This window comes from Kogia breviceps, chromosome 5 (assembly GCF_026419965.1).
Source record: "Kogia breviceps isolate mKogBre1 chromosome 5, mKogBre1 haplotype 1, whole genome shotgun sequence".
Classification (NCBI taxonomy): domain Eukaryota; kingdom Metazoa; phylum Chordata; class Mammalia; order Artiodactyla; family Physeteridae; genus Kogia; species Kogia breviceps.
Genome location: NC_081314.1, coordinates 69,999,501 through 70,019,440, shown reverse-complemented (window position 1 = coordinate 70,019,440; position 19,940 = coordinate 69,999,501). Strand labels below are relative to the sequence as shown.

The 19,940-nt window shown below is 49.4% G+C and overlaps 1 protein-coding gene across 3 annotated transcripts in view; it reads left to right on the top strand.

Moving 5' to 3' along the window:
• The window catches only part of MASP1 (MBL associated serine protease 1), a 48,034-nt gene extending 32,778 nt beyond the window's left edge, over positions 1–15,256 (top strand). For 2 of the 3 annotated variants that reach the window (XM_067034205.1, XM_059064321.2), the window contains 5 exons: positions 727–845; positions 1,821–1,899; positions 8,268–8,405; positions 9,197–9,271; positions 12,811–15,256. In XM_067034205.1, the coding sequence (XP_066890306.1) occupies positions 727–845; positions 1,821–1,899; positions 8,268–8,405; positions 9,197–9,271; positions 12,811–13,694 (1,295 nt within the window). In that variant the 3' untranslated portion in view covers positions 13,695–15,256. Of the gene's footprint in view, positions 1–726; positions 846–1,820; positions 1,900–4,611; positions 7,468–8,267; positions 8,406–9,196; positions 9,272–12,810 lie in introns of those variants that run through there. The other variant, XM_059064322.2, reaches the window with a different exon arrangement.
• Positions 15,257–19,940: the final 4,684 nt, after the last annotated feature.

The window sequence follows — 19,940 nt, the reverse complement described above, 5'->3', positions numbered from 1 at the left end:
GTGTGACTAATCCAGTTCAGAGACTATCCTGGCCTTGCCTGCATCATCACATTTAGTGCCTGCTTGTGGGGAGAGGCACGAAGAGGATATTAACAAAGGAGAGTTTGTCCAGGAAAGAGGAATCCTATCCAATTTAGCCTTTTGAAGAGAGGGCTCAGGGGCATATTATCACTGTCTCTCTAACACTTTGAAGAATGGTCTTGGGAAGAAAGAGTGGGGTCATCGTGCCTGGCCCAAAAGAGCAAACTATGCCCACTGAGTAAAAATTACAAGGGTATAAATTTCAGTAGAATATGAAAATTCTGTTCCTTTAATCAGAGGAGTCTCGTATGAAAGATACAGGTTGGGAGGTATCGAGCTCCCTGTCCCTGTAGGAATGCAAATAGATGTCTGAGATCTACTATAGAAGATGTAAAGGGAACATTAGACAAGAGTTGCACTCAGTGACATTTAATATCTTTTCCAACCCTGAGTTTTGATGAAATCATCTGGCCAACCACTTCATTTTACAAATGAGGAAATAGAGGTCCATGTTGTAAAGTGACCTGCTCAAGTTTACAAAGTAAGCCTTCTTCAGGGCCTGGTAGGTCCAGGCCCCCATAGCCTGGGGGTATGGTTTTTGTGTGGCTTTTCCACCTTCATCAGGCCTTGCATTCTAGGGAATGGCCTCTTGTGACCAGACTTTTCTTTGTTTTCTCACCTTCTCCTTTCATTGTTCCCCACCAGGGAATGAGTGCCCCAAGCTGCAGCCTCCTGTCCATGGGATAATTGATCCCTTGCAAGCCAAGTACTTTTTCAAAGACCAGGTGCTCATCAGCTGTGACACAGGCTACAAAGTGCTGAAGGTACAGGGTCCTGCCGGGGGAGGGAGGTCATCCAGGCCAGAGAAATTCTCCAGAGCCTCCCAGGGCAGATGGGCTTCTAGAGCTTGTCCTAGTCCCACCACAGTATTTCCTAGCTTCTCCATAGACCTCCAAAATGCATCAGAGATTCCAGTCTTCTAAAAATTCAAAGTGTGTGTCCCAGACTCTCATTTCTGAAAGTGACACAAAAGTCAGAGCAAATCATATCCATTCAGCCCGATAACCAGTACAAACAACATTAACAAAGTTTGTCAGGGTTTTGGTGGGAACCTGGGATAGAAGTAGAGATTTTAAAGGTGGCAGATGGGCATTGCTTGCTCTCTGAAACAGTCATTCTCCTAGGAACCCCATGGTTAACTTAAAAACCACCACCACCACAACAACAACAAAAAAATCACCTCCCAACCCCACCTGAGATCAATTCAAGCAGAATCTCGGGGGGTGGGGGGCAGTGACTGTTTTCTGGTAAGTTGCCCAGGTGAGTCTGATGTGAGCCAAGCTAGTGGACCGCTGCTCTCAGGGAACGATAATCCAAGTGAGGACCCCACGGCATCAGCACATCACTTGTTAGAGATGCAAAGCTGTGGTCCCCAGGCCAGACCCACTGAATCAGTAGGGCCCAGTGACCTGTGCAAAAGCCCTCAGGGACTCAGGGATGCTGCTCCTCACTCAGGTTTGAGAGCCGCTGCTCTGAAGGAGTCACGGGTCCAGGTTTCCCTTCAGAGTCATCCTCCCGGACCCCTTCTTGCACACAGTCCTGGCCTGTCTTCAGAGTAGGAGCGGGCGGATATGAATTCAGCGTCTGTCTTCCCCTTAGCTTCAAGCCCTTGGAGGCCCACGGTTGGGAAAGCTCAGGGGAGGGCAGCCACCTTTGCTGTTCGAGCTGCTTTCACTGGGAAAAACCACAAACCCCACCGCTCCTCCTTCTTCCTATACCTTCTTCATGTTTCTTCCCAGGATAATGTGGAGGTGGACACATTCCAGATCGAGTGTCTGAAGGATGGGACATGGAGTAACAAGATTCCCACCTGTAAAAGTAAGAAAACACAATCGGCTGATTATAAGGGTCATGAGCTCCCAGCACTGGTGGGGTCCGAGCAGAGCCCACACAAGGGGGGAAACCTGGCAGGTACACTCTGAGCGGGTTAGGGCAGGAATTCCACAGACACATCAAGGTTGGACAGAAGTTTATTCATGTTTCTTTCAGCAATAAGATGTCAGAATTCCAAAAGGACCTTGTGGGTCCCAGTTTGTTTTCTAAATACTAGTTTTACCTCTGCCTGCAGGCAGGTTGCCAAATTTGCTAAAGGAATAGCTTGTTTCCAGGTTCGAAACTAGCTCTGGCAATTGCTAATTCAGGAAACTATTTTGGCACTGGTGCCCAGAGCCCAGTGACCTTGCCAGTCTTTACGTGGCCATCAGCTATATCCACTGTCTCCTGGGACAGCTCATGAGCTGGGGCTGTGCAGGAAGGGCTGTGTGGTCAACACAGTGGACCTACGTGAAGCAGGGGGTCCAGTTCTGCACTGGTTCTTGGGACCCAGAGTTCTTGCCTTGGCTCTGCTCCTAACCCATGCTGTGACCAGGGACAAGCTCCTTCACCTCAGCTGTAAAGATTCAGGATTAGCTTTAATATTCTAGAATATATCCCACTGGTTCAGAAATAATGTAATGCATCTAAATCACCTAGTGAGCTTGTAAAAATACAAATCACCAGCCACCACGCCCTCTGCCCCTAACCAGGTGATTTCAATGCAAGACTTGTAAGGACCACAATTTTAGAAAACTCATCTGTGGCAACAGTGATGAGAGGAGGCCTGGCAACAGAAAGGGAAGAGAAAAGAGGGAGGGAGGGAAGGAGGATATGTTTTCGAATGGAGAGGCGAGGAGTCGAGAATTAGGGTGGGTCCTGCCCAGCCCCATTTCATGACCTCATATAAACTGTAGAGTGTTATCCTCTTCCCTTCTACTAAATGGCTCGGGTCCAGTAGGCAGGCAGATCCCCTCCCACTGCTCCAAGGGGACACTGTCAGGGTGGGGCTCCCTTGACGCAAATCCCAGGCATAATTTTAGAGCAGGAAGCGCTTGTTTTCAATTTTCTTTTCTATATGATGATGAGGCTGGAGTCAGCCCAGTGTGGGAAATGGGTGCACTTTATGGCTGCAACAAAAAGTCTCGACAGACGTTTACTGGATGCCAGTGCAGAGGTCCACAAGGAATTCAGATGGAAAAGACAAAGCCCAGGCATTGAAGAACTAAATGCCAATAGACACATCTGCCACCTCCTGCAACACGTGGCTCTTGTGTGGTGCTGTGACTAAGTTCTGTGTGAAGCACTTTGCAGAACAGGGCAAGGAGGTGCTCTGAAGGACGAGGCAGAGAATGAGGGGTAGAGAGGACAGGGTGTTGCTTTGGAGACAGGAAGTTCTAGATTCAAGTCCAGACTCCACCAGTTAAATATGCATGAACAGTTGACTGAGACTCATTTGGCCTGAGTTTCCTGCATTCTTGATTGTTCTGTGGACTGAGTTAATGTACATATCATACCCATGGAGCGCTAGGAATAAGTAAAAGCTCAGTAAAAGCTTGTTTCTTTCCCCTACCCAACCCCCTCATAGGAAGAGGTTTGGTTTCTCTCATTCATACTCTTGGAAAGTAGGAAACGTTGGTAATAATTTTTTGTCCCTGATGAAACACATGCTTTTTGTTGTCACGGAAGTATTGATAAAGTAAGGCACTAATGTATCTCCTGGTGCTCTTTTATATGATGTATGTTAGTATACAAATGTATGCTGTCATTTTGTACTAAAGAAAAGAGGAATTTGTCCTCCCTAATATGGCCTGGTTCTCCCAGCATAGCCTGAATCAGGACTATCAGACTCCCCACTCAGACACACCCGGCATCTCTGCTTGTTCACTGACTAGGTATTTATTGAGTACTTTTGTCCCAGGCATATGCTGGGTCCTAGGGGAGATGCAAAAAAGACAAAAAAGACTGAGAAGTTATGAGTCCCCAGGGACTGTGGGGAAAGGGGTTGGGAACAGACAGAAGTGTGTGTGTGCAGTGAAGAAACTTGCACCAAAACAGGAAGTGGGAATTATGGGCTGTGGTTCTGGCCCTGCATCCACCTTGCTGGGTGACCCCAAACAAGTCCTGCTCCACTCTGATGCCATCTGCCAAATGAGGGTTTGGACCAGATGAATGCAAAGCTTGCTCCACGGGCAGAATGTTATCATTGCCATGAACCAGGATTTATGACTGTGCAAATTCTCAGGATGGTACGCATTCCACAATCCCAAGCTGTCCTTCACACTGGCTGTACCTACACTATGCATTCTTTTTTTTTTTCTTTTTTTTTTTTCTTTTTTTTTTTTTCTTTTTGCGGTATGCGGGCCTCTCAGTGTTGTGGCCTCTCCCGTTGCGGAGCACAGGCTCCAGACGCGCAGGCTCAGTGGCCATGGCTCACGGGCCCAGCCGCTCCGCGGCACGTGGGATCCTCCCGGACCGGGGCACGAACCCACGTCCCCCGCACCGGCAGGCGGACTCTCAACCACTGCGCCACCAGGGAAGCCCTACACTATGCATTCTTAATCGATTCTGGTGGAGTGATTTCTGTATTTCTTACAGAAACTGTTTCTGCTTTGCTTGCTAATTTTTCTTTCTCTTCTTTTTCTCTCTCTCCCTCCTTCTCTCTGCTTCCTTTCTCTTTACCTCCTGACCCCTCTTTGATCTTCATCATGGTGGCAGAAACGGAAATGGATGTGGAGAGCGAACCTGAGTCAGAGCAAGTGGCAGAGTGAATGGCGGGACCCCACACAGTGCAAACATCCAGGAATGGACCAGTCACAAGACCCCTGGGTCCCAGAGCTCCTCCATCCCTCCCCATCCTGCCAAAACTCCATTTCCCATTTCAGTGTGGATTAGAGCGGATGCTGAACAAGGCAACATAGGCCTAAGCAGTTGAAACCGCGGCGTATATAACAACTCTCCTTTTGAGGGTTCACCCATCATACAACCATTATGCTGAAAAGATAATGGGGGATTTTTTTTTTTTTTAGCACTTCTATGTGGACTATACTCTTCTCAAAGGAAAAATGGCTTTCATTCTAGACACATTCACACATGGTCTTAGGTGGACCAGGTCAAAGTGGGCCCTGATTTCCACTCTACACTTCAAGTTTAAATGGGCCAGAATGCCTGTGACTTTATGACTTTAATATTTGTCCCCATTGCTACTTTCTTAACAACCATGAGTAGGTGAAACTAACAATAACTCATATAGCATGGATTTTTAGGAAACCTAGACCTATTCTCATGCCCAAGAGTTTCTCTTCCACCTATACCTAACACAGGGCTGAAATTCCATCATCAGAAGATCTTTCCTCTGGGGTTTACAAATTTTGCATTTCTGAAAATTCCCTAATTAAAGTTTTTCAAAAGACAGGTATCACGCTTGAAAGCAGCAGTCCTCAGCTCTGGTGCCATGGGACATCAATGGGTCATAAATAATGATAAAGAAAGGGCTGTGGAGGGTGGGAATCTCTGCTTCAGCCTGAACAAAATCTGGGTAGACATATCAGAGCACCTCTGCATTACATTGTGACTGCTCAGTCTACTTGCTGATTGCATGGCCTCTTGATGAAGGCAGAATCCTGCAAAGTTGGACAATGAATGGTCTGGAGACTGCAGCACCATCCTAGGTCAAGGGTACCCTTGAGAGAGGAGATGGGGAAATCCCTAAAGATAAGCATCAGTTGAATCAATATTTTGAAGACCACAAAGTATAACAGGCCTTGTACTCAGTGTGAGAGAGGGGATCGTAATTTAGACAGAAGATATGATATAAACCTGAATAATTGTAATACCAGGCAACTTAAGATACATGCCTCAGAGAGCAGTGAATAAAGGGCCATGCAAGGAGAAATGAGGAAGCAGCCCTATCCAATTAGAAGAATGAGAAAAACCTTTCAAGAAGCCGCGATGTTCGAAGAAAGAGCGTTTTGATCCCAGAGTGTGGAAGTGGCCAGACACACTTTAGAGAAGATGATGAGACCCTTTCCCAAGCAAGGAAGATGGACTAACTGAGGAAGCAGGGTCTGGATCTAGCATCTTGGATTGTGGCAGGCAGAACTCAAAGGGCCTTCTGAAAGAGAAGCTGTCTCTAGGTCCCAGAGACACATGGCTCTTTGCCTGCCAGTGTAGCCTTGAGGAAAAGGTTCACCTCTTCCCCACTCACCATACCCAAGCTGAAATGACCCTCTATTTTCCACTGTCTGTTACCCACTGTGTCTGGTTGTAAAACCAGCTTCATCAGTGGGCAAAGTTACTTCTCTGGAGTAAAGTGAAAGCAGGCCCTCCGTCCAGACAATCTCTCTGCACCAGTGCTGGGTGCGCACAGGCTCTCAATGGCCTGACCACCTAGCCATGTCTACGACTGACCCTCGAATCCTCCACACAGAACTAGGTATTAGGTCTTGAGGATAATTAGGGCAAAATAAATTGCTAGACCGAAGTTAAGGGACTCAAGAGTAATACAAAGATCCAGGCACTAATCAATGGTATTTCCTAAAAAAGAAAGAAAAATCTGCTTAGAGACTCTGCAGGAAAATACTTTTTAAATTGTTTATAGCTTTAGATAGTAAATAATATTGCCTCTTGTTATCATAGTGCTGACCCTTACATGCTTTCTCCTCAGAGTAGAAGGGTGTCTCTACCTTTGGGAGATCAAAACAAATGGGAGCGATTTGTCCAGGGGGATTGGAGGCCAGGAAACAACACTAACCAGTTCTCTTGGCGTTTGCCTTCCTTGTAAATAGGAGGTACCTACCTGCTTTTACTCCCATGCTTCATCCCTCTCCTCCACCCTGAAGGGTCTTAGAATCATCTGTATTTTCAGTTAGGTAACTCTCTGTTCAATCAACAATATAAATGTGGAGTCCTAAAGCTAAAAATCACAATTTCTGAATAGCGTCTCAGGGGTAAATTGCCCCTATCTCTGTTTCCCGAGGTGACCAGGTAAAATTCAGGAAGAGGGAAACTCTGGCTTTAGAATGTGATCCTCTGAAATTATCAGAAGATGGACAGCTAATGTCCACCATTACCCAGCTAATATTGATTACAGGCCGTTTCACAGGTCCTAAGAACCGTGAGTCTGGTTTACTTAAAAAAAAAACACTGAGTTTAAGGTCAGGTCTAGTTCTCTGACTGTAACTCACTCTGTGACCTTAGACCAGTCAAGTCTCCCCCCCTGGGCTCATCTGTAAATAAAGATGATGTTCTAGGTTTCCTGACTTCAGGTTCCTTTCCACCTGCGAAGTTCTGAGTCCTCTGGGATTCTTCAATCTGGCAGAAGCTGTTTGAACTAAGATTAGGATTTCCTTAGAAATAAGCACCATCGGGGCTTCCCTGGTGGCGCAGTGGTTGAGAGTCCGCCTGCCGATGCAGGCAACACGGGTTCGTGCCCTGGTCTGGGAAGATCCCACATGCCGCGGAGCGGCTGGGCCCGTGAGCCATGGCCGCTGAGCCTTCACGTCCAGAGCCTGTGCTCTGCAACGGGAGAGGCCACAACAGTGAGAGGCCCACGTACCGCAAAAAAAAAAAAAAGAAAGAAAAAAAAAAGAAATAAGCACCATCTTCTAACAAAGGCCCCTGAAGAGACATTGACACATTGGGTCCTCAGCCCCTGACCTGGCTCCTGGCAGACTCGTGCTGGCACCTCCCCTAAGACTTGGCTGGACGGGCAAGCTCTCCTAAGACCACCTCTGAGGAGCAGGCATCTTTGGTCTTGCCCTACAGCCAGCCCCAACATCCAGCCACCAACAGCCAGAGAAAATGAGTAGGTTAAGCCTAAAAGTTGGACCCTCCTGACCCCTCTTCTGCCTTCTGTGCCTGCAGAGAGCCAGCAGGGTGCGGCTGTGTACTCATGCAGGAGCTGGGTTTCTTTTTGTTTGTCTTTTTTATGCCAAGCTCCAAAGTGAGCACAATAACTGCTCTTACTCAGCATGTGGTTGGGTCTGGAAGAACTGAAGGTTCTTTGGTTCATGTGAGCCAGAATTTTCTCACTGAGACATGGGCTTCATGCTTGGACAGAAGAGGATATGAGGATTGCACAATAGAACTGGAAGTCAAGGAAGGGGCCCTGGTGGGGAGAAGACTGGGATCTGCTTGAATCTCAGCAGACCTGCCCCTGCCCTGGAATTGACACCAGGCCAGGTGAGTTGAGCACACAGTAGTCATAGACGGGAGAGACCCCAAATGCAGGGCCATCATTTGCATAGACTATAACGTTGCTCTCTGGAGTTGTATGCAGTGTACAAGCTGCACATCGTACGAGACACGCACCAGACGGCCCCCAAGAAGAAGAGGAAGAGGTAATTGAGGAGTCTCACTCTCTTCTCTCTCAGTTGTGGACTGTGGAGCCCCGGCAGAGCTGGAAAACGGGCTGGTCACATTTTCCACCAGAAACAACCTTACCACATACAAATCTGAGATCAGATACTCCTGCCAGCAGCCCTACTACAAGATGCTGCACAGTATCACAGGTGAGCCTTCCATGCTAAACCAGCGCACTCCCTCCTCACATGCTCTGGGTCTCAGGGTTGGGCTGGGGGCTGAAACAGCTAGTCTGTTGGCCACGGTTTGGGAGGAATTGGGCAGAGAAACCCTTGGAGACATGCCTCGCCTCGCCCTGCCTCAGGCCTGCACCCCGAGTTAAGCTGCATGATATCCCCATACCCACACAGACATATAGCCTCTGGCAGAGAAGGAACCCTCAAGGAGATGTGAAGGCCAGTCAGTTCTGCTTCCACCACAGACTAGCACTAAGAAAATTCTCCTAATTTCTCAAAGCCTCCAAGTCCTCCTTCCAGAAGGGGAATAGTGATAGCGCTCACAGAGCTAGCATAAGCCTCATGAGATGTTGGGCACAAGTGTGGTTTATGAAAGGGTTTGTTAAGTGGAGAAGCGGGAGCAGGGGAAGTGCCCCACAGAGAACTGTCTGACTAATGATGAGAGGTGCCTTCCAGGGGCTGGGCAGGGCCCCAACAGGCAGGAGTCAGATTGCTCAGAGCCTTGGACACCATACTGAAGAGCATCCTGTTTATTTTTGAGTCCAGTGGGAAGCTATTGTGATTTTGAGCAGAGATGAAACGATTCGCAGTTTAGAAAGATGCTTCAAGTTGCAGACAGGACTGGCTCAGAGAGAACGGCATCAGAAAGACTCTTTGGAAGACTTACAATGATCCACAACAGAGGAGTTAAAAACCCGGATCTATTTTCCATGTGCTGTAAATCACCTATGTTCTTCTTCTTCAACCTTTTCTCCCTCTCCCAGATGTATATACATGTTCTGCCCGAGGAGTCTGGATGAACGAAGTCCTGGGGAGAAGCCAGCCTACCTGCCTGCCAGGTACCTTACCCTCAAGTTCTCTGCCTCAAGGTCTCCCATGCCAGGCCCTCGGGCCGCAGGTGCCCTAGCTGTTAATGGAGTAAGGGGTGGGGGTGTGTGTGTCATGATGCTTCGATTGATTTTTAAGAGATAACGTCAGAAGGTCAAAGGTCAGAAAAGCCTAGCCTCACATCTTCTCAAACCAACCAGCCTCTATGTTCAACCTGTTCTGTCACACCAGGAGCCTTCTTGCCTCTTCTCTCTGCAGTTCTGCACCCTTCCCACCAGGTTTTTCATCCCACGCAGTTGGTGTTTGCACTGGCTGTGTACCAGGAAAAGTGAGAAAGTAGACACCTCGTCCTGAAGCACTCACTGTGTTTCAGAGGAGGTGGAAATCAGACAAATACCAAATGACCATAGGACAGAGCAGCAAGTTCTTCCAAAGAGCAATGCGCTCAAGTCTTAGTGACTGCTACCTCCCCCAAGCCTGTCTACTGACCCCACTTTAAAATGAACAAAGAATGTTGTGGTAATAGGAAATGTCCCTGGCCATCACAGCTGCTATGAGTTCCCAGAGAAGGAAGAAATTCCTGCATGTAGTTGTCTGGGAGTAAAGGGATGGGGACTGGTTAGGAAGACTTCACTTAAGAGGGCTTTAAGTCTAAGAAAGAATGCAAAGAATTCGTGAGGAGCTGAAACAGGGGAAAGGCCAACCCATTCACACTCTGCTGACCCCCATCATCTCAGTTAGGCTTAGCCAGGAGCACACCCAAGGGCCACGGCTGGAGAAGCCTCAGAGAAGATGGGGAATGGTGGAGCTGTGGCAAACTGGAGGCCAAACCCCCATTTTGCTAAAACACTAGGTGGGCCAAAGAAGACAGCACTGCAGGTGGATTGCATCCCGGGCAGCCATGTTGCGGTGTCTAGAAGGGGAGGAGGCACTGAGCTGGGAATCATGGGCCCGGGTCTTGGTCCCGCTGTTGTCTTTTCCTAATTGCAAGATTTGGTAGGTAACCTCACCTCTCTGGGGCTAGGATTTCGTACCTCAGAAGTAAGGGAGCAGGACCAGGTGATCCATTACATTCTATGACTCTTAATGGTCATCGTCTTCTAGACTCATACAAAGCATCTTGTATACAATGAGTCATGAAATTCTTTTAACACCTGGTATCGAACAGAACATTGTGTATCATTAGACCAGGCCAGAGAATTCTAAATTCTCCTCCCCTAAAACACCAAGATTGAACCCAAAGCCAAGCCAGAATGGAGAAAGCCTTCTCATCTGGCATCCTAATATCCCACCTTTCCAAGGAAACTGTTAAGAAAATATTATTTGCCCCTTATTTTACACATGAGAAAACTAAGGATCAGGGAGGTGTAATGATTCATCCAGGGTTACCTACAAAAAGTTAGAGGCAGAACTGGAAGATGGACTCAAGACTTTGGATGTCAACACCAGCAATGAATGCTGAGCCATTCTTGACTCTGCCATCCTCATGAACCCAGAATTCTCGAATATCACATTTCTGTTTTTAGGGCCCTCCCTCAGTACCTCCAGCCTTCTAGAGCCCAAATCTGACTTCAGCACAGCTGAAGCTCTAGTATTTCAAGGTGAATCCTTTGCCTCAGGAAAGACTGGATGGAGAACGGTAGCAGCCTAAAAGAATGGCCCCATTTCAATGAGCACTCTCAAAGGCTTGCTGCATCATTCAACCTCTTGAAAGGACAAGAGCAAATCAAGAAGAAAAACAGACTTTAGTGGGAAAAAATGAAGCCAGAGTCCAAAGAAACAGGCTCCATTTCTGGCTCTGCCACTAATAACTTTGAGTATGTCACTTGCCTTCTTTGAACCTCAAGTTTTCCATCTGTAAATTAGCTGTTCTCCAAGCTTCCCTCACTCAGACACTCTGTGACCTGGAGTATGCCACTGGCAGCTTCGTGGAAAAAAGGCACCATTCAGTGCTGGCTTTGCTGTGACCATGGACTGAGCCACAGACGTGTCCCTCACCAGATGAGGGCCTATGAGCACTCAATGAGCTGTTTTGCAGGGCCAGTCACAGACCTGCCTGGAGAAGTCACTTTGTAGGCTGCTGCTTATAATTGGGAGTCTGGCCTTCAGCTCTGGAAGGCCTGCCACAGACAATTAGCAAAAACCAGCTCACGTCTGGCCTGGGGTGAACAGCAGGGTGCCTCGGGATCACGTAAGAAGCATTTGGCATCCAGAAGAAGAGCATCTGAAAAGCATTAGGTTGCTGGAAGCCTGACCTCTCAGAGTTGCCAAGAAAACTCAAATGCTCCTTGGTCTTTAATGGACTGCTGAAAGTATTCCAGGCCAAGGGGTGTAGCCTGGCAATTTGCAACCAAGAGAAGGTCCACGCTCATACCAGGCTTAGCCCCCAGACCTAAGCACCCTGCTTGGAGGGGCCCTTGTGAGCTTGCTCTTAGGCAGCGGGGGGCTGGTTCCGAAGACCCCCTGCTCATGGGCCAAAGGCGTTTGGCTACAGGAGGCTGGTGGTGCATGTGCATGCTCGGGGCACAGCTCAGTAGAACGAAGTTTGATCAGACCTTTCTTCTTTCCCTGAAGGTATGACGGGGTTCCCAGGTGCAATGATGGGTAGAGCAGAGCCTATGCATCATTGCTTGTAGATTATGCCACCTTTCCCTAACCTTGGATGCCCTGGGCATCCCTTCACATCATGTGTCCTTTAGTCCAGAGAAGAAAAGGTTCTTTATATGTAATGAGGAACTGTGGGATACAAGGACAAGACATTCATCTTAGAATCTAGTTAAGCCCCTGCTACGCCACTTAATAGCAATGTGACCTTGGGCTAGTCATTTAACCTCTGGAGAGTTCTACTCACCTATAAAATGGGGGTGACCAGGGCAAATGAAACAAAAATCAAAGGAATTTGGAATTTAAAGGATCGTTGGAGATCATCTTGACCAACTGCCTCATTTAGCAGATCAAAAATTGAAATCCAGAGAAGGAAATTTCCTTACCCAGAGTCACACAGGACAGAGGAGAGAAAAGCCAGTTCAAGGCCCCAGGTGTCTCAGTTCCCAGTCCAGTGTTTGCTGTGACCTGCTAGACAGTATTTTAATTTCCTTCTGTCTCTCAAAGCCATTGACCTGTGGTTTTCAGAAGTTTTCTAAGTACCTACAGCATGGACCACATCTGGGTTCTGAGATGCCTTTCTAGGGAAGAAAGAGGCAAAGTGACCACTGCTAGAGATAGTCCTGGCTAAAGATGATCCAGGCCACAAGTGATCTTGGCTGGAATGGTTCAGGATGGTGAAGGCCCACATATAAAAAGGTCTGGTTCATAGACAGCCCTGGCTACAGAAGGGTCCGACTACAGATGGGCCAGACTAGAAAGACTTAGGCCAAAGATGACCCCACTCAGAGCTTTCCCAGGCTAGCATGGCTCTGTGATGTAGAGTAGGGTCCGTGGTGGCATAATCTACAGTGGGTGAGGTGTGCATTTCTTTCAGAGGGTCTTTCCACCTGGCTGACCTGACCTGTCTCTGTCTCTTGTCCCTGCTCCCTCCTTCTCCTTGCAGTGTGTGGTCAGCCCTCCCGCTCCCTGCCAAACCTGGTCAAGAGGATCATCGGGGGCCGGAATGCTGAGCCCGGCCTCTTCCCATGGCAGGCCCTGATCGTGGTGGAGGACACCTCAAGGGTGCCCAATGACAAGTGGTTTGGGAGCGGGGCCCTGCTCTCTGAGTCGTGGATCCTTACAGCAGCCCACGTGCTGCGCTCCCAGCGCAGAGACAACACGGTGACACCGGTCTCCAGGGAGCACGTCACCGTCTACCTGGGCCTGCACGACGTGCGGGACAAACTGGGGGCTGTCAACAGCTCGGCCGCCCGAGTGGTGCTCCACCCAGACTTCGACATCCAGAACTACAACCATGACATCGCTCTGGTGCAGCTGCGGGAGCCCGTGCCCCTGGGGCCTCACATCATGCCCGTCTGCCTGCCGCGGCCCGAGCCCGAAGGCCCAGCACCCCACATGCTGGGGCTGGTAGCTGGTTGGGGCATCTCCAATCCTAACGTGACGGTGGACGAGATCATCAGCAGTGGCACGCGGACCTTGTCAGACGTCCTGCAGTACGTCAAGTTACCTGTGGTGCCACACGCCGAGTGCAAGACTAGCTACGAGTCCCGGTCGGGCAACTACAGCGTCACAGAGAACATGTTCTGTGCCGGCTACTACGAGGGTGGCAAGGACACGTGCCTGGGGGACAGCGGCGGCGCCTTTGTCATCTTCGATGACTCAAGCCAGCGCTGGGTGGCCCAAGGCCTGGTGTCCTGGGGGGGGCCCGAAGAATGTGGCAGCAAGCAGGTGTATGGGGTCTACACCAAGGTCTCCAACTACGTGGACTGGGTGTGGGAGCAGATAGGCTCCCCGCAGGGCCTGGGGGAGCTCCAGGTGGAGCGGTGAGCTGCCTGACGTCCTCGGGGCGCCTGCCCTGGCCAGCCCGAGCGAGGCTGCACCACACACTCCCAAAGACAGCGCACTCCATGTTACTCACGTGACCAGTGGGACGGACCACGCTGCTCCCACCCTCCCAAGACAGTCCCTGGGACCCTGAGAGCCAACAGTGTGGTACAGGAAAAAGGCCTTACACAGGAGACCTGGGTCGCTGGCCCTGGGCGAGTCCCCTCCCCTCTCCAGGCCTCCTTCTCCCCGCAGTACAGTGAGGGAGCTAGACTGGGGCCAGTACCCGCCTACTCCTCTCCCAAGTGCTCACTCCAGGGGCCTCGTTCACTCCTAGTCATTTGTCAAACCCAGTGGCCCTGGTCTCACTCTTGCCGTAACCGAGCTTGGACCTGACTGTTAGAAAATGTTTCCTTGCCTTGAGCTAAGTCCTTGTATTCTCCCAGCTTTGCCCTCTGGGTACATTCTAGCAGAAAACTCCTCAGGTTTGGGGAGACAGGGCTGACACCCCGAGGCCCCTCTCTCCACGTGTAATGCCTTGTAGTACTTTTGTCCCTGGGTTTTGTCTCCCAAAACTTCTCGCAGTCCAAGCCTTATCCCTTCTGTTCCCTGTTAAAGGAACTTCAAAGGACAAAGAGAAAGCTGGGAAGCTCTGTGGTGACTGGGGAGAGGAGAAGAGCAGTGGGGGGCTCCCCAACCCCATTAAATTCCCACCAACAACTCAGAACACATCATTTGGACCCATACGTCACTCTCAAATACCAGCTGACCACATGGGTGTCCACACCTGACACTCCAGACGAGCACGAAGCAACTTTCCAGCCTTGAAATGTGTCATCTGAAAAGGCTACCTGAGCCTCAGGCTCAGGTGTGGAGACTCAACTGGATTGGAGAAAGAGAAGGCTCACAGCGTGCTCCGCTGTGCCTCTGGACAGGGAAACATAAGAAGGAGGGCTCAGGACACAGGAGGGACCGCCAGCATGTCTGTGGTCTGAGCTCTACAGAGAACACACCCAGCATGGATGTTCAGAGGGATCCAGTCCTCCGGTTTCCAGGAGCAGCAGGGACTTGCCCATGAAAGACAGTGAGAAGAGGGGGAGAGCCCAGAGTCCTGGGTTCTAGCCCCAGCTCTGCCCCCAACTGGCCGTATAACCTTTGACAAATCACTTTCCCTCTCTGGGCCTCAGTTTCCCCATCTGTAAAAGGAAGGCATCAGATCCCCCTCAGGGTCCTTCCAGCTCCAGCGTTCGGTGCTTCCAATGCCAGCAGCCTCTCCCTGGCCCTCACAGGGCTGATCACCTTCCTTCTCCCCAGGCTCGCTCTCCTGGGGACTCTCCATCAGAGAAAGAAGAAGCCCTGAGAGGGATTCCAAGAGAGCAATTGGGAAGCGTCCACTTTTCCAGTCGGGTCCTGGAAGCACACTCCTATGTGTATGAACAGTGCATGTAGAGGATACTATATCTTGTTTATTTTATATCACAAGCTTCACTCCTCTGTAAGTTTCCTCTGCACTCCGTTTCTCCCATCAGGGGACTAAAGTGGAAATAAACCCTCTGTGGATAACCAACAGCCTTTGTTTTGGGGTTTGGTTATTGTTGATGTTCGTTTGTTTTGACTTTTGGAAGAAAACCTGGCCCCTCATGAAGCCAACATCTCTCCCATTGCAGAAAAAGTACAATTTTTGTCACCTGGACATCATCCAAGAAAGGGTGATGAGGAATGGAGTCAGTTATGGACATGTGTCCTCTCGAAGGCTGCCCGTTCCATCACGGAAGTGCCTGCCATTTTTTAAATTTTTTTCGGTACGCAGGCCTCTCTCTGCTGTGGCTTCTCCCGTTGCGGAGCACAGGCTCTGCACGCACAGGCTCTGCACGCACAGGCTCTGCACGCGCAGGGTCAGCGGCCATGGCTCGCGGACCCAGCCGCTTTGCGGCACGTGGGGATCTTCCCGGACCGGGGCACGAACCCGTGTCCCCTGCATCGGCGGGCGGACTCTCAACCACTGCACCACCAGGGAAGCCTTGCCTGCCATTTAATTCCTTGAGTTCAAAGAGCTTGAATGAGCACACAAGGCAAGACCGTGTGCACCTAGTCTCACACAGGCAAAGGGAATTAACGTCATTAGAGGAGTGGAGATTGCAGTATTATGGGAACTTAAGGAAGGAGAGGTTCATACAGCTGAAGAGGATCTGGATAAATTTGCAAAGAGGTTACAAAGAACTCCCTGGGAGATGGGAGAGAAGGGGAGAGGGGACAAAGATCAAGCAGGAAAGTGTGCCCTGAGTAGAGTGGGGGCAGAGGGGATGAGGGGAAAGAGTCTCAAAGGTCATTCTATGTTTGTGCTCTGTCCTGTAACCAGTGATTCTCTAGTTTGGGGTATATCAGAATCACCTGGGGTGCTTGTTAGGAATGCAGATTCCTGGGTCTCAGCCATGGGAAATTCTGAATCAGCAGGTTGGAGCGTGAACAGCATGCTGTGAGAAGTGGAGGGGTTGGGGGAAGGACCAAGCTAGAGGGAGCGGTTGGGAAATGACAGCAACCATTCTGGAGAGAGGTGGTGAAAACCCCCGGGACCTAGGGTGTGACACTGAGGATGTGGGCGTGAGGGAGTTTGAAAACATCTAAGTAGTGTATTGGGCAGGGCTTGGTGTAGAGGCATCGTGTGAATAGTGCAGACACAGAGGTGTGGAGTAACACAAGCTAATCTGTTAGTGAGGGCTCCCCATACAATGCGCTCCTAGTTTGCCTTTGTTTGGGGTTTGTATCATAATGAAACTGTCATGCTTTTTAAACTATTGAGAGCTAAAAGAATCTTACATTATGCCTTATACTTTATAGGTAGCTGATTTCAGAGATTATCATGTCTTGTGACATATTGAGACACAGGTGTCATGAGGTTGCATGGAGAGCACATTGTGACATTACTCTCTGCTTCTTCTGGTGACTTTTTTTTTTACCAGTTTAGTGGCTGATTAAATACGGGTGTTGAAGAAAAGGGAGGCAATGACGATGCAGTCCATGCAGACATTAACAGACATCTGGAAAAACAAAGGGGAGACAGATGGGTGGTGAAGGGTGGAGACCAGGACTTGGGTTTCCTGTGCTTGAGGAGTTTACGTGCAATCCAGCTGGAGACGTAAGGATCAGTTCAGAGGAAAGGGCAGATTAGCAACACATATGAAGTTCATCAGGGTCTAAATGGTATGACGGCATGGGAGGAGATGGCATTATCTACTGGAAGAGAAAAGAAAAGGGGGCTGAGGACTCAAAAAGGGAAACGCGAGCATGGACGGCATGGAGAAAAGAAGAGAAACCCCAAGGAAGAGACAAGAAAGAGGAATCAGAAACACAGGAAGAGAGGAGCTTCAGAAGCCAAGGAGGGAAAGTGTCAAGAAGGATAAAGCGATCAACAGTGCAAATGACCCAGGACAGTCCAGAGGACGCTTCCAGGCTGGACTTTCCTGGGTGCTGGGACCCGGTCTCTACTGTCAACTCTGAGAGAGGATCTAGGGAGCAGGCCCGCGCTCATGTTGAAGTCCTTAACCCTCCCTCCCTCTTACTTTATCCTCCTCGTCCTTAATCCACCTCCTCTTCCTCCTCCACCACCTCTTTCTTCCCCTTCTTCTTTCCCTCTTCTCTCTCTCTCTTTCCCCCTCCCTCCCACACCCTCCCTCCTTCTCTTTCTCTCTTCAGGCTTCTCCTAGGTTTTTATCTCTTTCCTGAGATAGCACACTGCCCTTACATCCTCCCTTCTCTTGGTTTATATGCTCAGTTCTCCAGGTTTTGCTTCCATGAAACCTACAAATCTTTTATTCTTACCACAGAGTCTGACCCTTCAAATGAGTTTGTATTTCCAGACTATGGCTTCTGCTTTTCTCTTCCAAAAGTCACAGCTGTATCCAGCCTCACCTAAAATAACAGATGCTCCAGCTTTAACAGTGGACAGCCACAAGGCGAGGAGATTTCCTAGAGATGAAGAATATGTGAGATAAAATTTCAGAAATAGTGTTCTCCTATACATGTAAATATCATCATTGAAGTTCCAGTTATGGGTCCAGAGTCATTCTACCTCCATCTATGATTACAGATCTATTAACTATTCAAATGGCCACTTTATGTCCAAGTTTGTGTGGAGCATGGCACTTTCTTCTTTTGAATCCACCTCCAAAGGACAGGGCAGGATGTGGGTACCGGGTGTCAACTCCTCTTTCCAGAAACTTGACTGTGGAAGAGAGGAGAGGGAGAGACTGTGGAATGAATGAGAATCAGGGAAAATGGAAATTTGATTTTTAGGATGAGAGGTCTTGATCATGTTTTGGAGGCATAGACAAAGGAGAGATGCAAGACAGAGGAGAGGGGTGCGAATCCGCAAAGCCAGGTCCCCAAAAGTTTGGAAGTGAGGAGATCCAAAGCCCAGAATTAGTTCTGAAGAGAAGAAAGCTTACAGATGGAGCAGATGGAGAGGAGGATGTTTTTTGGTTTGGTTTGGTTTGGTTTTTCCATTAGTAGCAAGTTTTTCTACAAACTTTCCACGAAGTGATCTTTGGCAAATCTGGGCTTTTAGCCAGCAGCTTAGCAACCCCAGCAGAGAAGGACCTTCTAACAAAATTCTCAAGGCAGGCTTTCATTGGCCTGGTCAGGGTTACATTCCCATCTCTGAGCAATCGCTGTGACCAGAGTATAAGAGGCTTTCATTAGTCAGGTCTGGGTCACATTCCTACCCCTAGAACCAGAGGTAAGGTCATTGCAACTCAGGCTATATGGACAATAAATGGGGGAAGAGTGGGCTCCAGAGGAAAATTGGGGTGCTGTTACTGAAAGGAGCAATGGATGCTGGGAAATCAAAAATAACAGATTTCCTAACAGAGGGTGATGTGCTAGTAGCTCTGGCAAAGGGCAAGATGGAGCCCAGAGTGTGATCTGTCTTCCCTCCCTTGGCTGCAGTGTGTGGGATCCCCAAGTTCTCCCGGAATCTGGTGGCCAGGATCTTCAATGGACGCCCAGCCCAGAAGGGCACCACCCCATGGATTGCCATGCTGTCACACCTGAATGGGCAGCCCTTCTGCGGGGGCTCCCTTTTAGGTAAGGTGAAGGTGGAAGGGGTGGGGGACCCAGGATTAGAGGTTAAGGTAGAAGGAAAGGGACCTGACCCTCCTCCTGGAGACTGACAAGATTTCTTCACTGAGAATCTTCCACAGTAGTAGTGGGACCCAGAAGTGGTAGAAAGAAACCTTAGCTGGAGCCAGGAGACATGTGTTCTGTTCTAGCTGGCTCCTTCAGCGAACAACACTTCCTGAGCCCTGGCCATTCTCTGGCACTGAGAAGGGTGAGGGAGTCAGACCCTTAAACATGGATCACAACACAAGGCACTTACATGAGGCTTAAAGTGAGGGTGTGCCAGTGCCGTGGGACCAGGGGAAACCAGGAAACCCACCCTAGAGGAGTCAGAGAAGGGAGATGTACAAAGCCTTGAATGCCATGCTTGGGAATTTCGATCTTTTCTTGAATGCTGCTCCAGGTTTATAAGCATGTTCTGGAAAGTTCTCTCCTGAGATAGCATGGATTGAAAGAAGGGTGAATCTGGAAGCCAAGAGTCCAGTGAGGCAGCTATAGTGCAATAGTGGGGAGGGAAGTCATTAGCCTCAGAAAAAGGGCAGGGGATGAGGAATAGAAACGAGGCCGATTCAAAGCCATTGAGAAATAGGATTGTGAGAATTTTGTAACGGACTGAATGTGATGAGTGGGAGCAAAGGTGGGGAAGAAATGATTGATAGCTCTTCCTGCCAGTTTAGTCCAAATGATCTCAGGTCCATCCCAGCTCTGACATCATAATAAAAATTCATAGCAATCTAGAGTCCCCCTGACCCTATCACAGAGGAAGAAGGCACGGATGAGTCCACTTCTGCCCGGGCAGCTCTGGGGCTGCCGGTCTCGCCTCGCGCTGACCCACCCTCCTCCTCCAGGGTATGCTCAGGTGAGGAGAGCTCCCCGACCGGGGTCCCCGAGGGGAGGCGCAGGCTCTGGTGAGACTGCAGTCTGGACAACCCGAGATATGTGAAATGGTAAACCCAGCAGAGGGTTTGATCCTTATATTCCCACAAACACAAAGATGAGTGGTCTCACCCTATGGAGCCTCCCAGAGGGGCACAGAGAGTGAGCACAGGTTAAAGGGGAGCCCGGTGGGGAGCAGGCAAGGGAGAGGACCAAGAATGAGAAGGGGCAGAGAGACAGAGAGAGGGGTTAGAAGGA